Source organism: Microtus ochrogaster, linkage group LG4, assembly GCF_000317375.1.
Source record: "Microtus ochrogaster isolate Prairie Vole_2 linkage group LG4, MicOch1.0, whole genome shotgun sequence".
Lineage (NCBI taxonomy): Eukaryota > Metazoa > Chordata > Mammalia > Rodentia > Cricetidae > Microtus > Microtus ochrogaster.
Window position 1 is genome coordinate 2,662,080 of NC_022030.1, and position 21,937 is coordinate 2,684,016.

General features: G+C 41.2%; 1 protein-coding gene across 1 annotated transcript in view; it reads left to right on the forward strand.

Moving 5' to 3' along the window:
- Enpp3 (ectonucleotide pyrophosphatase/phosphodiesterase 3) overlaps positions 1-21,937 on the forward strand; it is a 74,982-nt gene that overhangs the window by 5,478 nt on the left and 47,567 nt on the right. Inside the window, exons 3-6 of the mRNA XM_005360913.2 lie at positions 7,639-7,761; positions 8,994-9,119; positions 13,047-13,107; positions 18,837-18,934. Of these exons, the coding sequence (XP_005360970.1) occupies positions 7,639-7,761; positions 8,994-9,119; positions 13,047-13,107; positions 18,837-18,934 (408 nt within the window). The remainder of the gene's footprint in view (positions 1-7,638; positions 7,762-8,993; positions 9,120-13,046; positions 13,108-18,836; positions 18,935-21,937) is intronic.

The window sequence follows — 21,937 nt, forward strand, 5'->3', positions numbered from 1 at the left end:
CTGAACTCAGGTTGTCAGGCTTGTACGAGAAGTTCCCTTAACTTTCTGAGTCATCTTTTTGACTGGTCTTCTGTAATTCTTAGTAGATTGTGTTGGCGTCTTTACTAAGGTGAACTATAAGGCTGTTTTTAACTCATCGGATACCGCGTTCCATGTCCATTTGGCTCCATTGAGAAAAATCTTAGCATCTCTTTACTAGGGAGGCTCTTGGGAGAAGCTAGCTGGCAGTTCTCCAGCCATACTGTCATTTAAGAATTTTCACACAGTTCTTCCATGCAACATAGGAACACAGCAGATATTTTTTTTAAAGTGAATATTAGCTGGAAAATTCCCTCCATCTTGTGGCCATTGGACTGCTGTGTCTCAGGAGGGTGCTGCTGTCCCTGGCTGGAATGATCCTTAGCAAGCTGCGTCAGCGGTATTCTTCGTACAAATGGGCATCATTTCTTGACTGTTTTATCCTCCAAATTGCATAAGTTGACTGCAGAAGGCATATACTAATCTCTGAACAAAATCCCCTATTGTCTCAGATCTTTCCCCTGTTCCTTACTTCCTTATACCTACTGGCTGGCTTCCCAGATGGTTCTCCTTTCTCCTCTCCTCTTCCTCTCAGGTTCTGAGCCCTCCTGCCAGCGTCTCAGTTTTCCTTCCTCTCCCACTCAGGGACCCTTCCACCTTGTTCACCCTTTTCAATATTTCTTGGCATATAGCACAGTCAGCTCTGTTATTCTTTATTCATTCATGTCTAATCCCTTCAGCCCAAATGTGGAACAATTTTTAACCATTCACCACTCCATGTAACCCTCATTTGCAAGGTAAATTGTTCCTTGTGTGGATTCTAAAAATGAGTGTGTATTCTTACACACTTATTGCCATGTGTGCACGTATCTTTTACTTCGTCACTAAAACTTGAACGTTGTCTTGTGTTCTGTGATTTTCTAATTAGGATATAGTGAAGACAACAGACGAAAGTCTAGAATGTACATTTCTAGACCAAAGATGAAGCCCTGTTAATACAGTTGGTTTAGTACTTGCCCAGCACACGTGAAGACCAGGGTTTGGTACTCAGGACTACACAGACTGCATGGGGTGCACACCTATGGTCCCAGCACTGGGAGGAAAGTAGGCAGGGAGATCAGAAGTTGAAGGTCATCTTCAGCAGTGTAGCATGGAGGAGGAGTGTATGTGGGTGTGGGTGTGTGGGTGTTTCCAGGGAATGAGGAGTGAAGCCCAAGCCAAGAATATGAAACATTAAGTCAGGCTGGTGTGTGGGAATGGATGTGGGTGTGAAGGAACTTTTGAATTATGAGCTCATGGAAGTAAAGACGTGGGGATACTTCCCAAGGAAGAATGTGTATTGGGGTCCTCTTTCCCTCTCAGTTTGTCAGCTGTCAGTCCGAGAGAGGAGAGAGGCAGAGGGGCAGACAGAAAGCTTTGTACATGGTTTGTGACCACAAACAGAGGCCTCTGGAGACAGACACTGGTGAATCAGCTCAACTTTATTCCAGAGCATAAGGGATATATAGGCCTCGGGAGTCTGGGAACAAAGCCCAATTTTCAGTAAGTGGCATGCTCTTATCACAGGCCTGGGTATGTGGCAGTGGGGTCCTATTGCAGCACCTCTAGCACAAGTCTTAGCAGGGATCTGTGTGAAGGGTCAAGCTAAAGATGAATCAGGCATCTGGTTTAGAGACAGCTTTTAGATAAGGTCAGTCCTCCAGGCCCAGGGACATTCTCCTGATAAGGGCAGGTGGAGAGCAGGAAGCCTTGCTGGGGACGGAGGGATTTTTCATATTGCCAAGCTTAGAGAAAGCTATCAGGGTATGGCAGACTGTGACCTCTAACCAGCCAGCAATGTATTCCAACAGAAGAACATCCTAGGTAGCTAGAAACAGCAAATGCAAATGCCTAATCCAGGAGAATGCCTGGCGTACTCCACCGAAGGGATAACAGGGAGATCACAAGCCAGAGGTAATAGGACCAGAGGGAGGCAGTCCCACACGGGGTTCAGCCAGGTAGAGGAGACAACCCGTAGGGGTTGGTATATCAAAGTTCGGTCTTGGATTATGAATACAATAAAAACCGACTAGAGGGTTTGAGCTGAGGAATGAAGTAATCTGGTTTGTTTCCAACTGTTGCATGAGCTAAGACTATTACTGGGTTTCAAACATGGAAGAGTGAGAACAGGAGTAGAGAGCATAGTTAAGGGGCTCGGACAGGCACCTGCATAAGCAGGCAATACATATTTGGGTTCTGGAAACATTTGTATGGGTTAGAGCCCAAATCCAAACAAATTGGATATAAAGAGAAAGTGAGATACCTTAAGAATGACCCAATGATTTTTTTGTTTGTTTTATTTTTTTTATTTTATTTTATTTTATTTTTTTTGCATGAACATCTGGAAATGCAAGCTTCCATACTTGGTATGAGCAGCATTAGTTTAGATAAAAAGACCCAACTGCTCGATTTTGAACATGTTGAAATTGAAATGTCATTTAGGTGTTCAAGAGGCAAAGTCAAGAAAAAAGCTGGTATGTGAGATTAGCTGAGGGGGAAAGTTTTGCCTGCACACACTGTGGTAATTGGTTATCAAGCATCCTATGTGGGTCTTCAGGTCATGTGACTGGAGTAAATGAACTTTAAACTATTGGGAGATGTAGGAAAATCCAGAAGACTAGGGAGGAGCAGGCATGATTGTGGGAGAAAATACCTGTGTCCTGGACACTAGAACATTGTGTGAGTAGTGTGTGTGTGTGTGTGTGTGTGTGTGTGTGTATGTGTGTGTGTGCATACATGTATGTATCTTACTACTGCTTGCCTTCCTGTTTTCTTTCAAACCAAGTATTTCCTTCTCTCTCTACCTCCGTTTCAGCCTTAGCCTTTACCTCTCCCGTCCCATGGCACTGTGTCTCCAGTGATTGGTGACCATCTGTTTATATTGTAGTTTACCTCTGTTTATTTTCCCCCGTTAGCTATTTTCTGTGTTGTCCCTCCAGGATAGTCACTGCTCCTGAATTCCTTCAGTCTGAGCCCTGGAGTCTGGAGTACGCAGTCGAGTGGAGAGTCCCTGGTTTTTACCCATTCTCCGATGTTTAGCCTTGTTCTTCCCACCCTACCCTCACTTGATAATGCTTGACCCTCCATCATTGACACCTGTTTTTAGGGTTCCGGGGCAGGACCTTTGCTTTTTCCTAGATGTCCTCCCATTTTGTGCAGTTGTTAATTCCTTCTTCCTGTTAATTCTCTTTCTAGTTTTTCTCTTGCTTCTGTCTTTTATTTTTTGGAGTTTGGAAAAAGTGATCCTCACTATTTTTGTAAAATTTGTGTGTGTGGGGGGGTTGAGAAGTTGAGATTGAAATGCAAGTCAAATATAAATGAGAAAACTGTATGATTTATGTTTCTCTTCTTGAATAATAGTGTAAGTATTTCTCAAAGTCATTAAAGCCACGATTCTCAGCCTGTGGGTCTCGATCCTTTTGGAATTGCATATCAGGTATTTACATTATGATCAGAACTGTAGCATAATTACAGTTATGAAGTAGCAAAGAAATAATTTTGTTGTCAGGGGTCATCACAACATGAGGAACTGTATTAAATGATTGAAGCATTAGGAAGGTTGAGAACCAGTGCATTAAAGTCATAAATAATAGAATATTAAAAGAACTGTTGGTATCCAGAAATGCTTGGGATGTTTTTATAGAGATATATAAAAAATCCATAATAACTTGAACCTTCTATTTTTATTGTTTTTATTGCACCATGAATTTTTCTCTGCTCCTTATTCCCTTTTACCCTCTTCTGTGACCCCCATGTTTCCAATTTACTCAGGAGATCTTATCTTTTTCTCCTTCCTATGTAGACCCATGTATGTCTCTCTTAGGGTCCACTTTGTTGCCTAAGTTCTCTGTGGTTGTGAGCTATAGGCTGATTTTTCTTTGCTTTATGTCTAAAACTCACTTATGAGTGAGTACGTATTATATTTGTCTTTCTGGGTCTGGGTTACCTCACTCAATATGATGTATTCTAGATCCATCCGTTTGCCTGCAAGATGTCATTTTTTTTTTTACTGCTGAGTAGTACTCCATTGTGTAAATGTACCACATTTTCTTTATTCATTCTTTGGTTGAGGGTCCTCTAGGTTGTTTCTAGGTTCTGGCTATTACAAATAATGCTGCTATAAACATAGTTGAGCACGTCTCCTTGTGGTATGATTGAGCATTCTTTGAGTATATACCCAAAAGTGGTATTGCTGGGTCTTGAGGTAGGTTGTTAAAGAAGTTGGTGGGAATGCAAATTTGAACCTTCTAATGTATATTGACATTGTTTTACTTTAAGAAGATTCTTGCAGCTGGGCATGGTGGTAGACACATTTACTCTCAGAACTTGGATGGTAGAAGCAGGTGTCTTTGTGAGTTTGAGGCCAGTTTAGTCTAGATAGAGAGTCCCAGGGCAGTCAAAGACACATAGAGAGATTCTATGTCAAAAATAATAATAATTCTTGCAATTACAGACAACACCTGGGAGAACTTTTGTGAATCTGTATAGTCATAGCTTTCTCTGAAATAGAATAAGAAGTGAAATTGCTGAGGTTAAAGCAAGAAAGCATAAAAAAATGATGTAAATTTTAAGCACATGCAAAAGTATAAATTCAAATTTAAAATGTCTATGTAACATCATCCAGTAACAATTCATGAGCAACCTCGCTTTATTTTTATATTTATCTACTGCTTCCCTTCAATATTATCTTAAAACAAAAGCCTGGCATTATTTTATTTTCAAAAATATTTCAGAGTGTATTTCTAAAAGATATAAGAAGCCGGCTGGTGGTGGCACACACCTTTAATTCCAGTACTTAGGGAGGCAGAGGCAGGCAGATCTCTGTGAGTTCGAGGTCAGCCTGGTCTATACAGTGAGTTTCAGGAGAGTCAGAGATACAGAAATTTTAGATTTTACATTGTAAAACAGAAAAATGTCCCCCTTTTGGGGGTTTAAAAGTCATTGCTTTGACTTGACTGGATAATAAGATCCCATAATTTATTCACAATGATTTATTCTGCCATCCTGCACAGCTATAATGTTTCCTCCTCTGAGATTATTACAGTTATATTCTTGTAGGAATTTTATGTAGATATATTATTTTAATATGTATAAATGATATATACAAAACCAAATAATCACATTAATTATATAATAACATGCTAATGTTATGTTTTTCTCACAGTCAGCCACCCTTTCTCCTCTTTCCTTCCCTTTTCTTTCCTTCTCCCACCTTTTTAAAATGAACGCTTGAGTCCTTTGTTTCACACTGTCATATAACTTTTCCAGCTGTTTTACCTCTTTATACCAATGGCAATATAGCCTATGGACTGAATTACTGCAAACGTTCCACCATATTTTTCATATGTTCACGAACCTTTTGTAATAGTACTTTGAAAATAATCTGACTGCTGTTTCATACATTTTGGGGTCAAACAGAGTAGGCTCAGTTTGAGAGGTCTGTCACTTTGAGAAACATTCATTTTCATGCCTTTCCCCACTGTCTTCATCTTGCCTTCTTACTCTCCTTTCTTTTTCTAACATTCTTTTGATACATTTTGAAATGAGTGGTCTAGAATACTCTTCTTGACTTCCAAGACACTTGTAGTTTGTTTGGCCTCTACAGTTACCGATTTTTGTAAATGAGGCAAGCATATCAGGAGACTCCACCTTGCCCCTTGCAATTGATCAGTTGTCCTAGTATAATGAAACTCACTAATACTTTGTTAACATTTGTTTGAAAAGTCTTTTATTAATGCAAAGTCTCTGCGTCCATGTCTTGGTTTCCCCAGCCCTTCACTCTGATACTCATGGCATGGTTTGAAATATAACAATGCTAAAACAGCACTTTTGTGTTCTGGGGCTGCAATAGGTAGATTCCTTGCCTCCCATGTTTAAGGACATAGCGTTCAGTCCTCAGCACCTTGCACCGTGGGTGTGGTGGCATGTGTCTCTTATCCCAATGGTCAGGAAGATGAGTCAAGATGACCAGGAGTTCAAAGTTACTTTGGGTTATTTAGAGTTTGTCACCAGTCTGGATCACATGACACCTTGTCTCAAAAATATAATTTTGAATGGCAAATAAATAAATAAACTTAAAAAATATGTATTGGTTTCCAAGGAAGGGAGATAATGCTTGCAGAACTAAATTTTCCCAAACATACTACCAAGTAGTCTTTGCCTTCAAGTGACTCTCTAGGAATACAAAGCAGAAAGCAAGTGTCATAAGGAAATTGTACATAGTATGTTTTTAGTTAGTTCTCATTCAATTCATAGTAAATATAACTAGCATTTAGCAAGGCACATACTTGGCTCAGGGAACATCAAAGAAGATGGGCAGAAATGTCCCAAGAACCAGAGGTTGGAGAGGACTGTTGTAAAACTGTCTCTGGACATGACAGGACTGATGTGACCAGGAACCCACAGAGGCTGTGGTTGCCTATACAAGATCTAAACAAGATCATGCCTGTCAACAGGCCAGCATGGATGGTGGTGATCATAGGGAGATATGATTCCCCACTCCTCTTTGAGAAGTTATTCGCAACTTATGGTTGCTGGGAAAGAAGAATCAGTTTTTTTTTTTAAGCTTTTGACCCCTGGTAAGATGACCATGATCCGGTACACGGCCCCATACTAGTGTGTGTGTGTGTGTGTGTGTGTGTGTGTGTGTGTGTGTGTGTAAATGAATTGGATTCAGTGGACTATAAAATTAATAATAATAAAAGGACAGAAAGTTTGGGGTGGGGTAGGAGTTGGATCTGAATCTGGAAGTAGTCAGGGAAAAGACATGAGGTTAATATGATAAAAATATATCATGTGCATGTGTGAAATTCTCAAGTAAATAATAAAATACATTAAAATAGCCTACATTCTTCTTGTTTAGCCATGAATATGCTGGTGATTTCAAGACTAGCATCGTTAGTTTATCTCTCAGACTCCCCAGTAACTATCTATTAGTTCAAATACACAGAAGCACTGAGCTTACGTTGTTTGAAACTCTCGCCCTGCTTGTCAGGAGTCCTTAACTTATTCTTCTTTTTATTCTACATATAAAGCTTCTCCCTGATGCACTTTCCTTTTTCTAGATTACGTTTGTGTCTTCTTTGTGTACACTGCTGTTACCTTCCTTTAGAGACTCATCTTTCTGATTGTTAGTTTGGGTCAAAATCCCGTCACTTGCTTTCTAAAATGCAAATCTGAGTTGCTCTTACTCTTTAGTGATTTCCCCTCATCACAGTTTGGCCTCATGCTTCTTAGCCTGGCACAAGCAGCTTTCTTCTCCCTGCAACAGTCTGTCTATGTGTTTGAGCTCTGTTAGCCATTCCAAACTACTCATTGACCTTCTTGGCTTTGCTAATTTACAAAAGCCCCACCCCCAGCCTGAGTGGAGTCATCCTGCCCCTTGCTAGCTTTGATCCTACCCTCTGTGTAATCCCATGCATGACTTGTATATACCATTTTTTCTTGTTCAACACGGCGTCATCACACTGAACTCTAGTCTAGTCTCAGTCTGGGCTAAGTATGTCTATATGTTCTCACCGCCTAAGGATGAAACCCCAGCCGACTTCTAAATGTTGCTGTTCTTTGCCTTTCATTTGACAGGCAGTTGCAGGAAAAAATGCTTTGACTCTTCACATAGAGGACTGGAGGGCTGCCGATGTGACTCAGAGTGCACAGGCCGAGGGGACTGCTGCTGGGACTTTGAAGACACCTGTGTGAAGTCAAGTACGGGCTTTAGCAGTCTGTCCACTAACTTGTTAGCTGTGCTTCTATCATTCCGGCATCTCCACCCTCCACCATGTGTTTGTTTCCAGGGCTACCATAACAAAGTATTATAGTCTAGGTAGAGTCTGGAGGCAAGAAATCCAAGATCTAGATGTTAATAGCATTGTCTGTAGGGGAGAAGAGTTTTGTGCCTTTTCTCTGGAGTCTGGTTGGTCATTGGCAAGCTTTGACATTCGTTGACTAGCAGTACCCAAGCTTCAAACTCTGCTGTCACTGTCAAGTGATCTATGACTCCTCACATAGCCTTCCTCTGTGTGCCCCTGTTTCCAACTTTCCCCTTTTTATAAGTAAACCGTATCAAGGCATGGTGGTCCATACTTGTAATCTCCATACTCAGGAGGCCAAGCAAGAGGGGTTTCTGTGAAGATGAGGCCAAACTGCGATCTATAGTGAAGGTTTATCAAAAGGAAACAGCACCAAAACAGAGAGGGAAGAGGAGAAAAAGAGATGGAAAAAAAGTCAGCCATTGCAATGAGGATTGCCATACTGACTTCACTTTCCTTGATGCTTTGCCATTTACTTGTATGTATTTGCAAGTATTCACATATAACGAGGATTAGGCCTTCATTATCTCTTAAGACTGCACAATTCAACCCACAGCATCTTTCCTGGATGTCTGCACAAGGCTAATTATCATAATTTCCCCCTTCTCAGTGCAAAACACAGAAGCCCACACTTTGACTGTAGATGAGGTATAACTGTACAGAAAGTGAAATGGTACATAATGACCTGGGTTTTTATTGATCTCTAGGATGCTCCTATTACTTCTGTCACCATTTTCTTTTCTTTATTGGCTGTGCTTAGACAAGGCTGGGCAAGGCTTCTCTTAGATATATTCATATTGCATCAGTCAGTGCTCTTGAGGCTTCACCATATGGAATTCCTACACTTGAGTGGGAATAGGACCAGGGTCCTGATCATCTGCAAACTCAGAGCACAGGTTCAACTTATGAAGCCTCATTTCTCTCTGTTACCCGAGCGAGGAAAGTGGAGTCATGGCTTCTTTTTGTTTTGTATGATCATTTATTGTATTATCATTTGTATTATCATTTATTGAAGCAGCTAAGTCAAGAGTTTGACTGTATTGTAATGAGAGAGGGGAGAATGCATGGCATTTGCAGTCTTTGTTTTGTTCACGTAAGTGCTCAGGACTGACTTGCATGCTTTTCCAGCTCAAATATGGACGTGCAATTCTTTCCGCTGTGGGGAGAGCAGACTGGAGTCGAGCCTCTGCTCCTGCGCAGATGACTGCTTGGAGAGGAAGGACTGTTGTGCTGACTACAGGACTGTGTGCCACGGTAAGCAGAGGGTGTGGGCCAGTTGGCTTCGGTGACTTCACTGGAACTCAGTTTCTCACAGAGAGAGACAGAGAGAGAATATTTAGCTATTACTCAATATAGAAGAAAAGATAGAATATATCTTACAGATGGGATTAAAGAGCCTGGAACCTTGTCATCATGAAAACAGCAAGGTGTCCACAGTCCAGTGACCATACCACGTATGGTTTGAGATACTAGATACTAGATGACAAATTCCAAGAATAAAGTGTGCAGCGATGGTTACATAACATAGCTATCAACCGTATGTGGAACAATCTGTGTCCTGAGTGATCTAAGGACTAAGAGCTCTTAGGGATTTATTACCAATGCAAATTCCCAAAGCAAGTATGGGACTCCAGGGACTCCTGGCCATGCCAGCTTGCTTCATAGAGATTAGAAAGTGTTGGAACAACCTCATTTAATGCTTCAGAACACCCAATGAGCTATGAAAATTATATATTTCACAGATATTAAACTTCTTCACACTCAAGACCCTGTTCCTGTGACCTTGCTGAAGGACAAGTGTCACTGTGGATGACTTTTCAGAGCTGAAGTCCTCTACCACTTCCAGTTTGCTCTCTCTGCTTTGTATTTTGGTTAAGGATGTGAGCTCTCAGGGTTTTGTTCTGGCTGCTATGCCACTTGGGTTTATGCTTTCCTGCCACAACAAATTCATATTCCTTTAGAACTTTAAGTTCAAATAAACTCTTTCTTCTATAAGTTGTCATGGTCATGATGTTTGACCACAGCAACAGACAGAGAAACTAACACACAGGCCAAGACCAAGAGACTTTAGGCAAGGCTTCTTTGCTCTTTAAATTAAGACAACTCCTCAACTTAGGTAAGACATATAGTTCTAACAAATTGTAAGACAGAGAAAGCATGGTTACCGGGGAAGTTCCCTTCTAGACCTTTTGTGTAGATAAGGACTTTCAACTGGTAGCGTATCCAGTCCCTACTGGCCCACGGCTGAGCTTATTGGCCAGCATTGACTACTAGGGCAAAGCAGCTTTCAAGAGAAATAGTCTGCTTCTCCATGAATAGGATGCATTTGCAATGCTGTGTTTTTAACACAGGAGATGGGGGCATGCCCGGGTCCTTATTAATTCCTTATTTATGACTTTCCTGTGACAAAATAGATGTGAGTGAGCCTTGGGAACCCCTTCCCAGCACATTATCATTTTATTCTTCATTTGGGTGACTCCTAACTGTCTTAGAAATATAACTCGCTATAGTCAGGAGCAGAAAGGATATTTTGTATTGATGTATGAGTCATCTTATATGAAAAAGAATTAAAAATAATAAAAAACAGACCTACCCGAAAATAGCCTAAAATGGTAACAATTTCCAAATGCTTAGTAGTGAATATTGAGTCATACACTTTTTTCTGAGTATTTCGAAAGGCAAGTATGGTTTCTGGTTGCCTTAGCTTTCTAATTTCACTGACCATAATTTTTCTTGTCCTTACAGTCCTCCCTTCTCTTGTCCTAGTTTTGCAACTTTAATATATTATCTGAAGGCTTGTGCTGAGATCATGTACAATTTCTTCTGAATTCCCTGCTTGACTTTTACAGGAGATGAGGTTGTTATAAACAGTGCGGGAGTTTAGCCTTATACACATTCATTAGTCTGGTGGGGCTAATCACCTGTTTATTTTCAAATTAAATTTGGATTTTTCTCACTCTAAAGACATATTTACTTGTTTAGATTTAAACAAACAGCTTCAGAGAGTAGTGTGAAGATAATTAGAATCATTTGGGAGCAAGAACTTGCTCGTGGCTTTTATATCGTGGCAAATTTAGAAAACTTTGAACACTGTGATTAATTTTCACGTGCAGAGGTCGAGAGAGCCATCTGATGTGTTTCTCATGTCTGTCCACACCTATCTTCAGCCCTTATCATGCCAGGGCCAATCCCATCTTATACTGACAAAGCATAATTTTTATAAAGGTGGCGTGACTTGCAGATAAAGGCAGAGTGAGCGAGGCAAAGGTTTCCTGACTCAGCAAGATAAGCCACTGGATGGTAAATCTGTTTCAGAGAGAAGAGCATGTTAAGGTTGGAAAGATCACTGAAATAAAATCACTGAAATTGTAGCCTGGGGGGTTGAAATTGTTTATCCGTTTGCACAGCAATTTGGTATTTATTTGTTATTATGCAAGAATTCATCACTGTATATTTTTACTTGTTCTCTACTAGTTATATGTTACCATGAGTTGTAAAAGGAGTAACCAGATAGACTCACATTCATCTAGGTAATTGAGTGCTGTATAGACTGTGGACTTTTAGGTAATTCCCAGTGGGAGACTAACATGGAGTCTAGGACCATGATGTGCATATCTCCAAATCTTGTATTTCCTTTTCTTTTGCTTTCTAAAATAGTTTTACGTATATGAGTATTGACCTCAAGTATGTCTGTATACCATGTCTGTTCCTGTTTTCTGTGGAGTCCAGAAAAAAGGTATCAGATCTTCTGAGACTGAAGTTAAAGATGGTGTGAGCCTCCATGTGGGTCTGAAAATTGATGTCTGGTCTTCTGCAAGAGCAGCTAGTGCTCTTAACTGCTGAGCCATCTCTCTAGCCTTGTATTTTCTTTATTTTACTTTTTTTTTAAACAAAAGTATACACATCACTGTCTTCCTCATCTTCTGTCTCTGTCTCTTTTTCTCTCTCTGTCTTTGTCTCTCTCTATTTCGGTTTCTCCCTCAAAAGTTCAGATTATTACCAAGATGGCATTAGCATCACTTCTCTGGAATATTTTCAGTATGTCTCTAAGAAAGATAAAAATTTAATAACATTATAACACCACCTATAAATATAATTCTATTCATCAAATATCTAATCTGTACTCAAAATTTGCTCTTTGTTTCATTATAGTTTTTTAAAAGATGTAAGCAAAAACCAAATAGGTGCTTGCTATTGCAAGTGACTGATAGATTTCAAGTCTTGTAAAAGCAAACAAACGAGCTATGCTTCCCCTCTTTGTGCCTCTGACATTTTATATGTTGGAGAAATGAGGTCATTTGTTCTAGAGAGTTTCCTAGTCTAGGTTTTGCTGATTGAATGCCTTGTGACTTGAATAATTTATCATTCCATAAATTCCAGAAATGTAGTAGTTAGAGCCAGAGCACTGTTGAAACTTTGGTATGTATTGTTTTATTGTAAACTATATTTTGTAAGGAATGGTGTTGCTTCCGTCATGGTGTACATTACGACTGCCTGTATCTTCCGTGGGAGGTGGCATGAGAAGTTGCACAGAGTCACATGGGTCTTCTGTCATTTCTACTTTGTTAGCGGGAATGCTCTATAAAGGGAAAGATTCACGCAGTAAACTTTTGTTGTTAAGATTTCTCAGTATTAGAGGCGGGCGGATCTCTGTGAGTTCGAGGTCAGCCTGGTCTACAAGAGCTAGTTCCAGGACAGGGACCAAAAGCTACGGAGAAACCCTGTCTCAAAAAATCCCCCCCCCCCAAAAAAAAGATTTCTCAGTATTTTCTATCTGATAAAAGCCATCTCAGTTAGCTACTTTTTCTTCTTCTCTTTATTAGGTTTTGTGTCAGTATTTATTAAAGCTATTCTATTGTAGCCATTGTGAAAATATCTTTCAGGAGGGGTGTAAGAAAAACAGACCCATTAATGAAGAAATATTCTTTCCACTGAAGGACTCTCCTTTGTTTTTCTGGATGGAGTGGCTTCCCTTCCTGGCACTCAGCAGTGTAGATCGCTGGTCTCTCGTCTTTAGAGGCCACTGGCCTTGTCACTACATGACATCGGGCATATTGTGTTCTGGAAGAACTTAGTCATCCAGTGATAGCAGTTAAACAGTTAGAGAAGATACACCCAGCAAATCCCTTCTTTCTTTTGTGTGTGACAAAGCTGTCCTAAACAATGCAATCTGCTTTGCAGGAGAAGCCCCATGGGTGTCAGAAGCCTGTGCCACATCCCAGGAGCCCCAGTGTCCAGAAGGGTAAGCAGGAATGGCACGGGACTTCAGCTCCCTTTAGGCATACGATGCTTTAGGAAAAGGCCAAGTAGAATTTCCACACTCTCCTCTCCAAATATAATCATTCGCAGAAGTTTGGGCTCCTAGTGGGTTCACACTCAACAGACATTTGTTTGCTTTGCTGTTGACAAATCACTTTCGCGTTTTATTTTATTATGTTCATGCCCCACAATAACTAAACACATTTGTTGGCATATACCCACATTGCCAGGGTCTTATGGGTAAGATTGGAATTCAGACTAAATTTACTCCTGCCGGGACTGTTTTCAGTCAATTGACATCCTCACAATAGAAGTATCTTCCAGTTGAAGGAGGGGAAGGGATTTATGGAAAGAAAGGCTCGCAGCGACAGGAAGACCTTTGTCAAATCATGTCCACCCACCATGTCTCTCCTCCCACATATATATGACTGTTGCTCCTGGGACCTTGGTGGTGCCTAGAGCCATGCCCCTTGTCACTTCCCCCTCAGGGTGAACTTCCTTTTCCTCCTTTGTCCTCTGCCCTTACTTTTCTAGTCCCAGCAGTTAGGGATGACAGTGGGGTGGCAAAAGATGAAAGGAGTACTGGGCTTTACGAAGAATCAGCGTTTTAAAATAGCGCCATCTTATTTTTAAAAAGTATATGTATGGAGCCTGACATGGCGGTATGCCAGCATAAGGAACCCCAGCTACTTGAGAAGCATAAGGATCACTTGAGCCAAGGAGTTGGAAACCAGTTGGAGAAACAAAGGGAGGTGATGTCTTTATTTAAAAAAGAAAGAACATATCAGTTGGGGGATGGTGGTACACGCCTTTAATCCCAGCACTCGGGAGGCAGAGGTAGGTGGATCTCTGTGAGTTCGAGGCCAGCTTGGGCCACAAGTTTGGGCTAGTTCGAGGACAGCTCCAAAGCTATAGAGAAACCCTGTCTTGAAAAAACAAAACAAACAAAAAATTGTGTTAAATCACAACTCTTGAAACACAGATCTTGGAAATAAAATGTCTGAGTTGATAGATACTAGCCTGAAAAGACCAGGTTCTCTGATAAGAACCCACAACTTTTTATTTTATTTTATTTTTAAAAAACAATCTTATTTATTTTACATACCAATGAATCCCTGTTCCCCCTCCCTTCCCTCCTTCTCCCCATCTCACCCCCCATCCACTCCTCAGAGGGGTAGGTCCTCCCATGAGGAGTAAACAATGTCTGTAACATCACTTTGAGGCAGGACTAAGGCCCTTGTCTAGATTGAGCAAGGTGTCCCTCCATTAGGGAATGGGCTCCAAAGAGTCAGTTCATGCACTAGGCAGAAATCCCGATCCCACTGCCAGTGGCCCCAAAATTGCCCAAGCCACACAACTGTCACTAGGATTCAGAGGGCCTAATTTACTCCTATGCAGATCCCCCAGTTATCAGTCCAGAGTCCAGGAACTCCCACTAGCGTGGGTCAGCTGTTTCCGTGAGTTTCCCCATGGTGGTCTTGACCCCTTTGCTCATATTATTGCTCTTCCCTCTCTGAGAACTTGGCCCAGTGCTTAGCTGTGGATCTCTGTTTGGTTCCATCAGTTACATGATGAAGGAAGAACCCACAACTTTTAGCACAAAAATTTGGTAGAAGTTTGAAAGGCTTCACTGGCCCAGGGAAGAGAGCAGAGGATTTTTAATTTATTTTATAATTAATATGCACATAAACAACACAGAAATATGGAAATATGGAGCAAACAAGGATAGTATCTGAGTTAAGCTTATACAATGTTTATTAAGTATATTAACTATCCATAACAATAGATTCCACTTTGACATTTTCATACATGTACATAATATATTTGGATTGTGTTCTGTTGAGGGCACAAAGGTTGTGCTGCCCACAGATCACTAGTCAATCCCGGAATTTCAAACCCAGAGGTGCCTCTATCTCTCCTTAGTTTCCAGTTAATACAGCCCTTAGGGGAGATGTCAACACGTATTTTATGACCTCCTAGATTCTATAGAGCCCACCCTCATGATGGCATATATTTTGTGAGGGACTTTGTAAATGCTCACACCTTAAGCTTTACTGTGTACCAGGAATTGGAATGATTGTTGCCTGGAAACACTTTTCCAAATGGTACTGTGTTTCAAATATGCTGACAATGAGCTGCCTGGCATCAGACTCCCCAGATCCGTGACAGACTGACCAAGTCAATCTGAACCAAGTTTTCATTCTCACCTCTTTGAGGCTTACTTCCCTGCCTGGACCCTTGCAGGGTCCCCTTAGTATTCACCCTTCACCCCCTTCTTGTCTCTTTCACTCCTGTTGACCCCTTTGTTCTTCCAGCTAGCTTCCTTTAACCCACTCTCTGATCTTTTGTGTGTATGTACGTGACCAATGCATTTGATTGGGGCCCTTGGTAAGGGTGTGGGTGGGAGTTGGATTACAAGAGCTGCGCCATGTCTACAACACTCAAGAAAATGTCTCTCCCTCCCCATCAAACATTGTCTGCATATATCCTCAGGGAAGGACTGAGGCTCCCTGAGCAGCTCCCCTTCTGTGCCAGGCTGCTGATAGGTCCAGTCATGTGGAGATTTTGTGAAGGTAATCATGACAGCATGAGTTCAAGTTTGCAACAGCCATGTCTGGAAGTCAGTATTACACCCATGCACGCACGCACTCACGCACGCACATCCTCATCGGACTTTTATATCCTAACTGTCCCTTTTTTCACAATGTTTCCCGAGCCTTGGAGTAGGTGACGAAGACATCTCATTTGTGACTAAACATTTAAAAATTAATTCTCAGCACTTTGGCCAGTTATGAGTCTCTGTATTAACTGCTGACCTCTGCAAAAAGATGGTTTCTTTGACCAAGACTGACTGCAGCGCTGTTCTATAAACAACAGTAGCAATTTAGAAGACAATTTTGTAGACACAGCATGTCCATACCAAAACAACACTTTCCCCTAAGTTCACAAGGACAGATCGTCCTTTTTCTTTGGCCGTGTAACTGGTTAATCTCCCTTCTCTTTTCTCATGGTTAAATTTAGGGAAACCCTCACTGAGAGATAAAGTTCGTGGCTCTTTGTCATGCTATTTGACTTTTGCCAGTTTTTAGATCCATCAGCCCTCTTTAGCAGCCTCTAGAAGAACAGCAAGGTTGTACAACAAAGCTTGAGTGCTGGTTTTACCCATGGAGGTTTGCTCTAGGCACTTCTGAGCTTTATCCAGGAAGCTGAATATTAGCAACACAGGGCTAGAGAGATGGCTTGGTAGTCAATGGTGCTTGCTGCCCTTCCAAAACACCCTGGTTTGGTGGCCAGTGCCCACATCGTCCATATATTTTCTAATATAAGCAACACCATGCCACTTTATTTTTTAAAAATATTTATTTTTAATTTGCAATCACGTGTATAAGAGTGAGTGTCCATATGTAGGTCCATGCTCTTGACTGCAGTGGCTACAAAAGTCCGAGGATAGCATTGGATTTCCTGCAGTCGGAATTGTGAGTTGTCTGATGTGGATGCTGGGAGCTGAATTCAGACTCTCTGAAGAGTAGAATGCACTCTTAACGGCTGAGCCATCTATCTAGCCCCTATTTTTGCTTGTTGGTTTGTTTGTTTTTTGAGATAGGGTTTCTCTGTGTAGCCCTAGCTGTCCTGGAACTAACTTTATAGACTAGAATGACCTCAAACTCAGAGATCTGCCTCCCTCTACTCCCGAGTTCTGGGATTCAAGGTGTGAACCATCAACCCCCCCCCCTTTTGACATATTTTCTGCATATTGTAGTTCCAATGGTCCAGGTTTTTCATTTTTATTTATAAATCAAGATATACTTCCTATATCCTCCTATTTTCAGCATATGATACAGTAAAACTTGGACACAAACCTCAATAACTAGAAGTGAGAGCACATAAGATATTTTCACCTCCCCAATGAGATGCCTTGTGTCTCTCCCCAGCCTCTGCTCCCTAAAGGTTTCTGAGCTTCTTTCCCACCGAGCCCTGATTTAGACTTTCCCATGGATGGAATCATACCACATATCCTCTCATGTTTGGCTCTTCTGGCTTAGCACAATGTTTTTGAGACTCAAGCATGCACTGATATCAGCTCTCTCTGGGTATGTGCGCAGGACACTGCCCTATTTGGACATTAGTCCCGTTCTCTTGTCGTGTGATTGCTATTGGTCACTTGGCAGTCACACCTCCTAGAAAGCCTGTTCCCACCTCATCGAGACTAAATCTGGCTTCCTTCTGTGTGCTTGACACTGTAACAAGATTCAGCTCCTGGCCTCCACCAGCTACCTCTCCGATTTCATTTCCTGTGTCTCCTTTACACCTTTAGACTCAGCGTCTAGCACAATGCCTTGCTTGAAACTCCGTTAATTACTCTGCAATAAATAGATCTTCTCTGCAACCAAACAAACTGGTTTTCTGGTTCCCCTTGATGGTTTCTTCTACAACGTCAAAGTGATGGCAGTACTAGTAACTTTTTAAACGTTACTCGGTCATAGTGAGGAAGTGGAAGCCATTTTGTTATTTTACCTAGCACCAACATTCAGATTTGCTTTCAGTCATTTTTTGGTAGTTTATTAGAATTTCAAGGATTTACTCTAACCAAATTTCTTAAAAAAATATGTTTTGGTTAAGAAGTGGTGGGATATATAACTGCTTGAGCACAGAGGTGAAAATTGCTTTGCCATACCCATTTCTCTCTCTCTTTTTCTTGGTTTGTTTTTTTGAGATAGAGTTTCTCTTCTATGGCCTTGACTGTCCTGGAACTCACTTTGTGGGCTGGCGTCAAACTCAGAGATCCCCCTGCTTCTGTCTCCCAAGTGCTGGGATTAAAGGCATGTACCACCATGCATGGCACCATATCCATTTTTCAGGCACTATAATGAAAAACAAATGTACTGTGTTCATAGTTGCTATTCGTGAGAAAGCCACATTGGAAAACACCCAAATGCCTGTCAACAGAGGAAGGAATGAGGGAATGAGTTGTGATTCATTCATGCTTTGGAAACTAAACAAATGTTACAAGGAATGGTTTATAATTTTAAGCCTCAAGATAGATTAATTTCAGATATGATAAATGTAAAACAAAAGATAGTGTAGCCCATATAATATATGCTGTGTGATTCAGTTTATGTATAAATTCAGTATCAAGGTAGGAGCAATAGTTCCTAAAAGTCAAGCTACTTACTGCTCATCCTGGTTGGAGATGGTGTTTGCCAGGGTAAGTAATGGGGAAAGGAATCTGGAAAACTTCTGGGGGTATTGTTCATGATCTGTTTCTTGATCTCAGTGATGGCTACATGTTAGAGTTTGGCAAGCCAAAAAATTATGAAGGTATGTGTCTGTCACATATGAACGTGTCTATCATGTAAGCAAAAGTCAAAAGGTAAAGATTAACAACAAATTTTAAAAATACAGTTTATGGCTGTAAGTTCAAAACTGCTGTTGAACAATTCATATTAAAAACTGGCCGAAAAGAGCTTTAAAATTTGTGGATGTTTGTTAGCATATTGAGATGTCAATATGTTAGCATATAGAGTCAAAGAAGGAAGCTTTAGCGTGAGAAACACATCACGAAACTGTCACCACATTTATGTCCCTGGAAAATTCAAAAGGTGGCTGAAATTCAGCGCCTGTTGCTTGACCTGGAACTGTTTTTCTGAGTGTATCTTCTAAGTGTTTTCTAATGTAGAGAGCACAGATGAAGTTTCTGATTTCCTTGTTCAGGTTTGACCTGCCACCGGTTATCTTGTTTTCCATGGACGGCTTCCGAGCTGAGTACTTGCAGACCTGGAGCACTCTGGTGCCGAACATCAACAAACTGAGTAAGTCCTGACAGGCGACAGAGCGCCACTGAAGAAGAAACCCACTCCTCCTGTCTCTTCCCCTCGAGCAGCGTCCGTGCTTTGTCTTACCCGGAGCCCTCTCCAGATCTCAATGATTGACCCCTGTGCTCTATTTTCACTAGGCAAAGGTTTTCCTACATTGGTTCTCCTTTCCTTTTTCTTAAGTAGCATGCTCATCGTTTTGTTTATTTCGCTATGTCCCATGTTTGAAGGTAGCTTCTGAACTATGGAGCTCCATTATGTATACCAACTCAAATGTGGTATTTGTCAGAACTGGGTTCCGCATCTCGGCAAGGTGGCTTTGAGTCAGGAAGACAAAGGCTTGAAGGAGCCTGGGTTGTTGGGTCAACCTGACATGTACCAACAGTTCACTAAAGCCTCCGATGTTCAAGCTCCGACTCCACTTCCGGTATCAGACTGCATAGAAAGCGGATCGGTCCACTCTTCACAGCTGGGAGATGTCTGTCAGGCAGTTTCTCCTTTCCCTCGCAGCGCTAGCTTGTCTGGAAGATGGTCGCTTCCTAGCAGGCAGGACTGCCATCAGCTCACTGCAGGGCTTTAAGTTATGATCCATACGGTCCTTATTGTCACACTGCTATGCTTCTGAGCTAGGGCACTTGGCCCTCATGAAAATCAACACAACAATAGTAAATAAAAACCTGAGGTCACAGTCTCTGTTCAGACTCCTGGGCTCATAGCATCCGCTGCTCTGCAATTCCTGTCTTTCATTTCTTTTCCCCCAGACTTTCTTTTATCTCCAAAATTCTTGAATACAGTCACCATTTTATTGATTTCTTATTTTGATTTTTCTCCAGACTATTGGAAAGTGACTTTGTAAGTCTGAGTAAGATTGAAGTTTCGGAGTCTCAATTTCCTTACTGGTAAAAAGAAATGACCAGAGCTGATTTCTTCGGTTAACCCCATGCCAGGACAACACAGAGAGGCAGCCTGCTTCTCTCTGCAACACAGCTGCCCCCTCATTCAGACAGATCTTTGGCAAAGGGACTGAGAATTTTCAGTGCAGAGCTCACCACTCTCTGCTGAACTACTTGGGTCTGGAAAATTAACCAATATCTCTCATTATCTAAATTTACTTGGTAACGTGGATCTGAAATCCTGTTGTCAAAGGGGAATTTGATGGATGGTTGAACTGAACCTGTTTTCAAGTGGAGTTAGTTGATTTTCTCATCCCACTGATAATTGGAAATGACATTAACAAATATTTCAACCAGAGCTTTCTGGTTTCTGCTTTAAATACATTTAGTCACGTATTTAGTTCATCTTGTTAGCCAATGTGTCAAGACTTCCAACACAACTACTTCCTTGTCAGTTTCTAGGGAACTGGAGTATAATTGTTTGGATCTGAAATGCCCCTCCCCTACAGGCTGTGCTTTGAATACTTAGGTCTCAGCTGTTGGCTTTATTGCAAGATGTTTGGAAACTTTTGCAAAAAGTTTAGAGCCTAACTGGAAGAAGTCAGTCAGCATGTCCTTGGAGTATTGTTTCTGGCTTCTTCTTGCCTCTCCTTTGCCACTTTCTGCCTAACAGGACAAAGAGAATTTCCTCAGTTACATTCTTGTGTGTTCTGCTCAACTCACAGAACCCAGTAGCCAAGGACTGAACACTGAATCCTCCGAAAACAAAAGCCACACTAAATCCTGATTTTCTAGTTGTTCATCCAGGTTTTGGTCACATGGACAGAGAGTTAACTAATCTATGGATTAAGAGCAGGTATTAGGAAATAAAGTTAACATCATGGTAGCTTTGCGGTGAAGTAGGCATCACTCTTAAGGAAGTCCAAGTGCCTCGCTTCAGCATCCCATCGAGATGCTGAACTACAATGCTTGTCAAAACTGAGCATGGATTCAGACCACACAGCAGTGAGTCGTATCAGTAACTTCTAAGTGGATGAGGATATGGCTCTCAGACTCATATCATAATGGGCTTATGTCATTATTTCATATTAGTGTGAAAGACTGCACACATAGCGTGGCTAGAGACAAGACCCGGAACCTTTCCAATGGTATGGAATAGATCTGACTTGGGTTGGAAGCTGCCTGCTGGAAAGTTAGACGAGAAGCTGAAGCTAAAGCAAGACTACAAGTATGTAGTGGAGACTTGAAGATTCATCAGGTTTCTTTTGTCGGATTTTTTGAAGATTCAAGTTGGCAAGGCTGGCATTTACGGACAGTAGGCCTCTGCAGTCTCCGCACCAGGCCATTGCTTGCTGCCTTCTGCTGTATTTTGATAAGAACGCTTGACTCTAAATCTACTACTGTAAGTGTATGGGACAGTGTTGTCTGTAAGCACAGTGGTTACAGAGGGCCTCGAAAATGCCATCGTTGTCCGCAACAGATTTATATATACTGGTTCACAGTTTGATAGCTTTTCCCATACTGTCTGTGCTTTTGAATCAAACTGAGTTTCATGGTTAACATACACTTTAAAAAAATTATATAGTTAGCCACTCCCCATCTTTTATGGGTGCATGCATTTTACATAATTACTGATATGGATAGATTCCTTGTTTCCATTTTACACAAGATTTTCTGACTGACATTAGTTATTCTGTTCCTTTTCCCCCTTTTTGTTGTCTTTGCTGCTTAATTTTTAATTAAGAATTTCTGTATTGGTCCGTATGTTTGCTTCTGCCCATGCTTTCTTGTCTTCTCATGTGATTTCATCTCAGCATCCTTTTCAAGGCAAGACGAGGGCTAATGAACTCAGTTTTGTCTAGAATCCTGTTTCTCTCTCTCTCTCTTTCTTTCTCTCCCTCTTTTTTCTTCCTTCTCCCAATTCCTCTTTTCTTTATCTTTTCATGGAGAACTTGGGTAAATTGTTCTTGTTTGATAGGTTTTTTTTTACTTTTTCTAGTTTAGCATTTTGAATTCATTATTCCTCTCACTTCTGATTTTCTTCTGAAAAATATTTACTTATACATTTACAGAGGCTCCCCAGGAGTGCTAAGTCATTTTTCCTCTG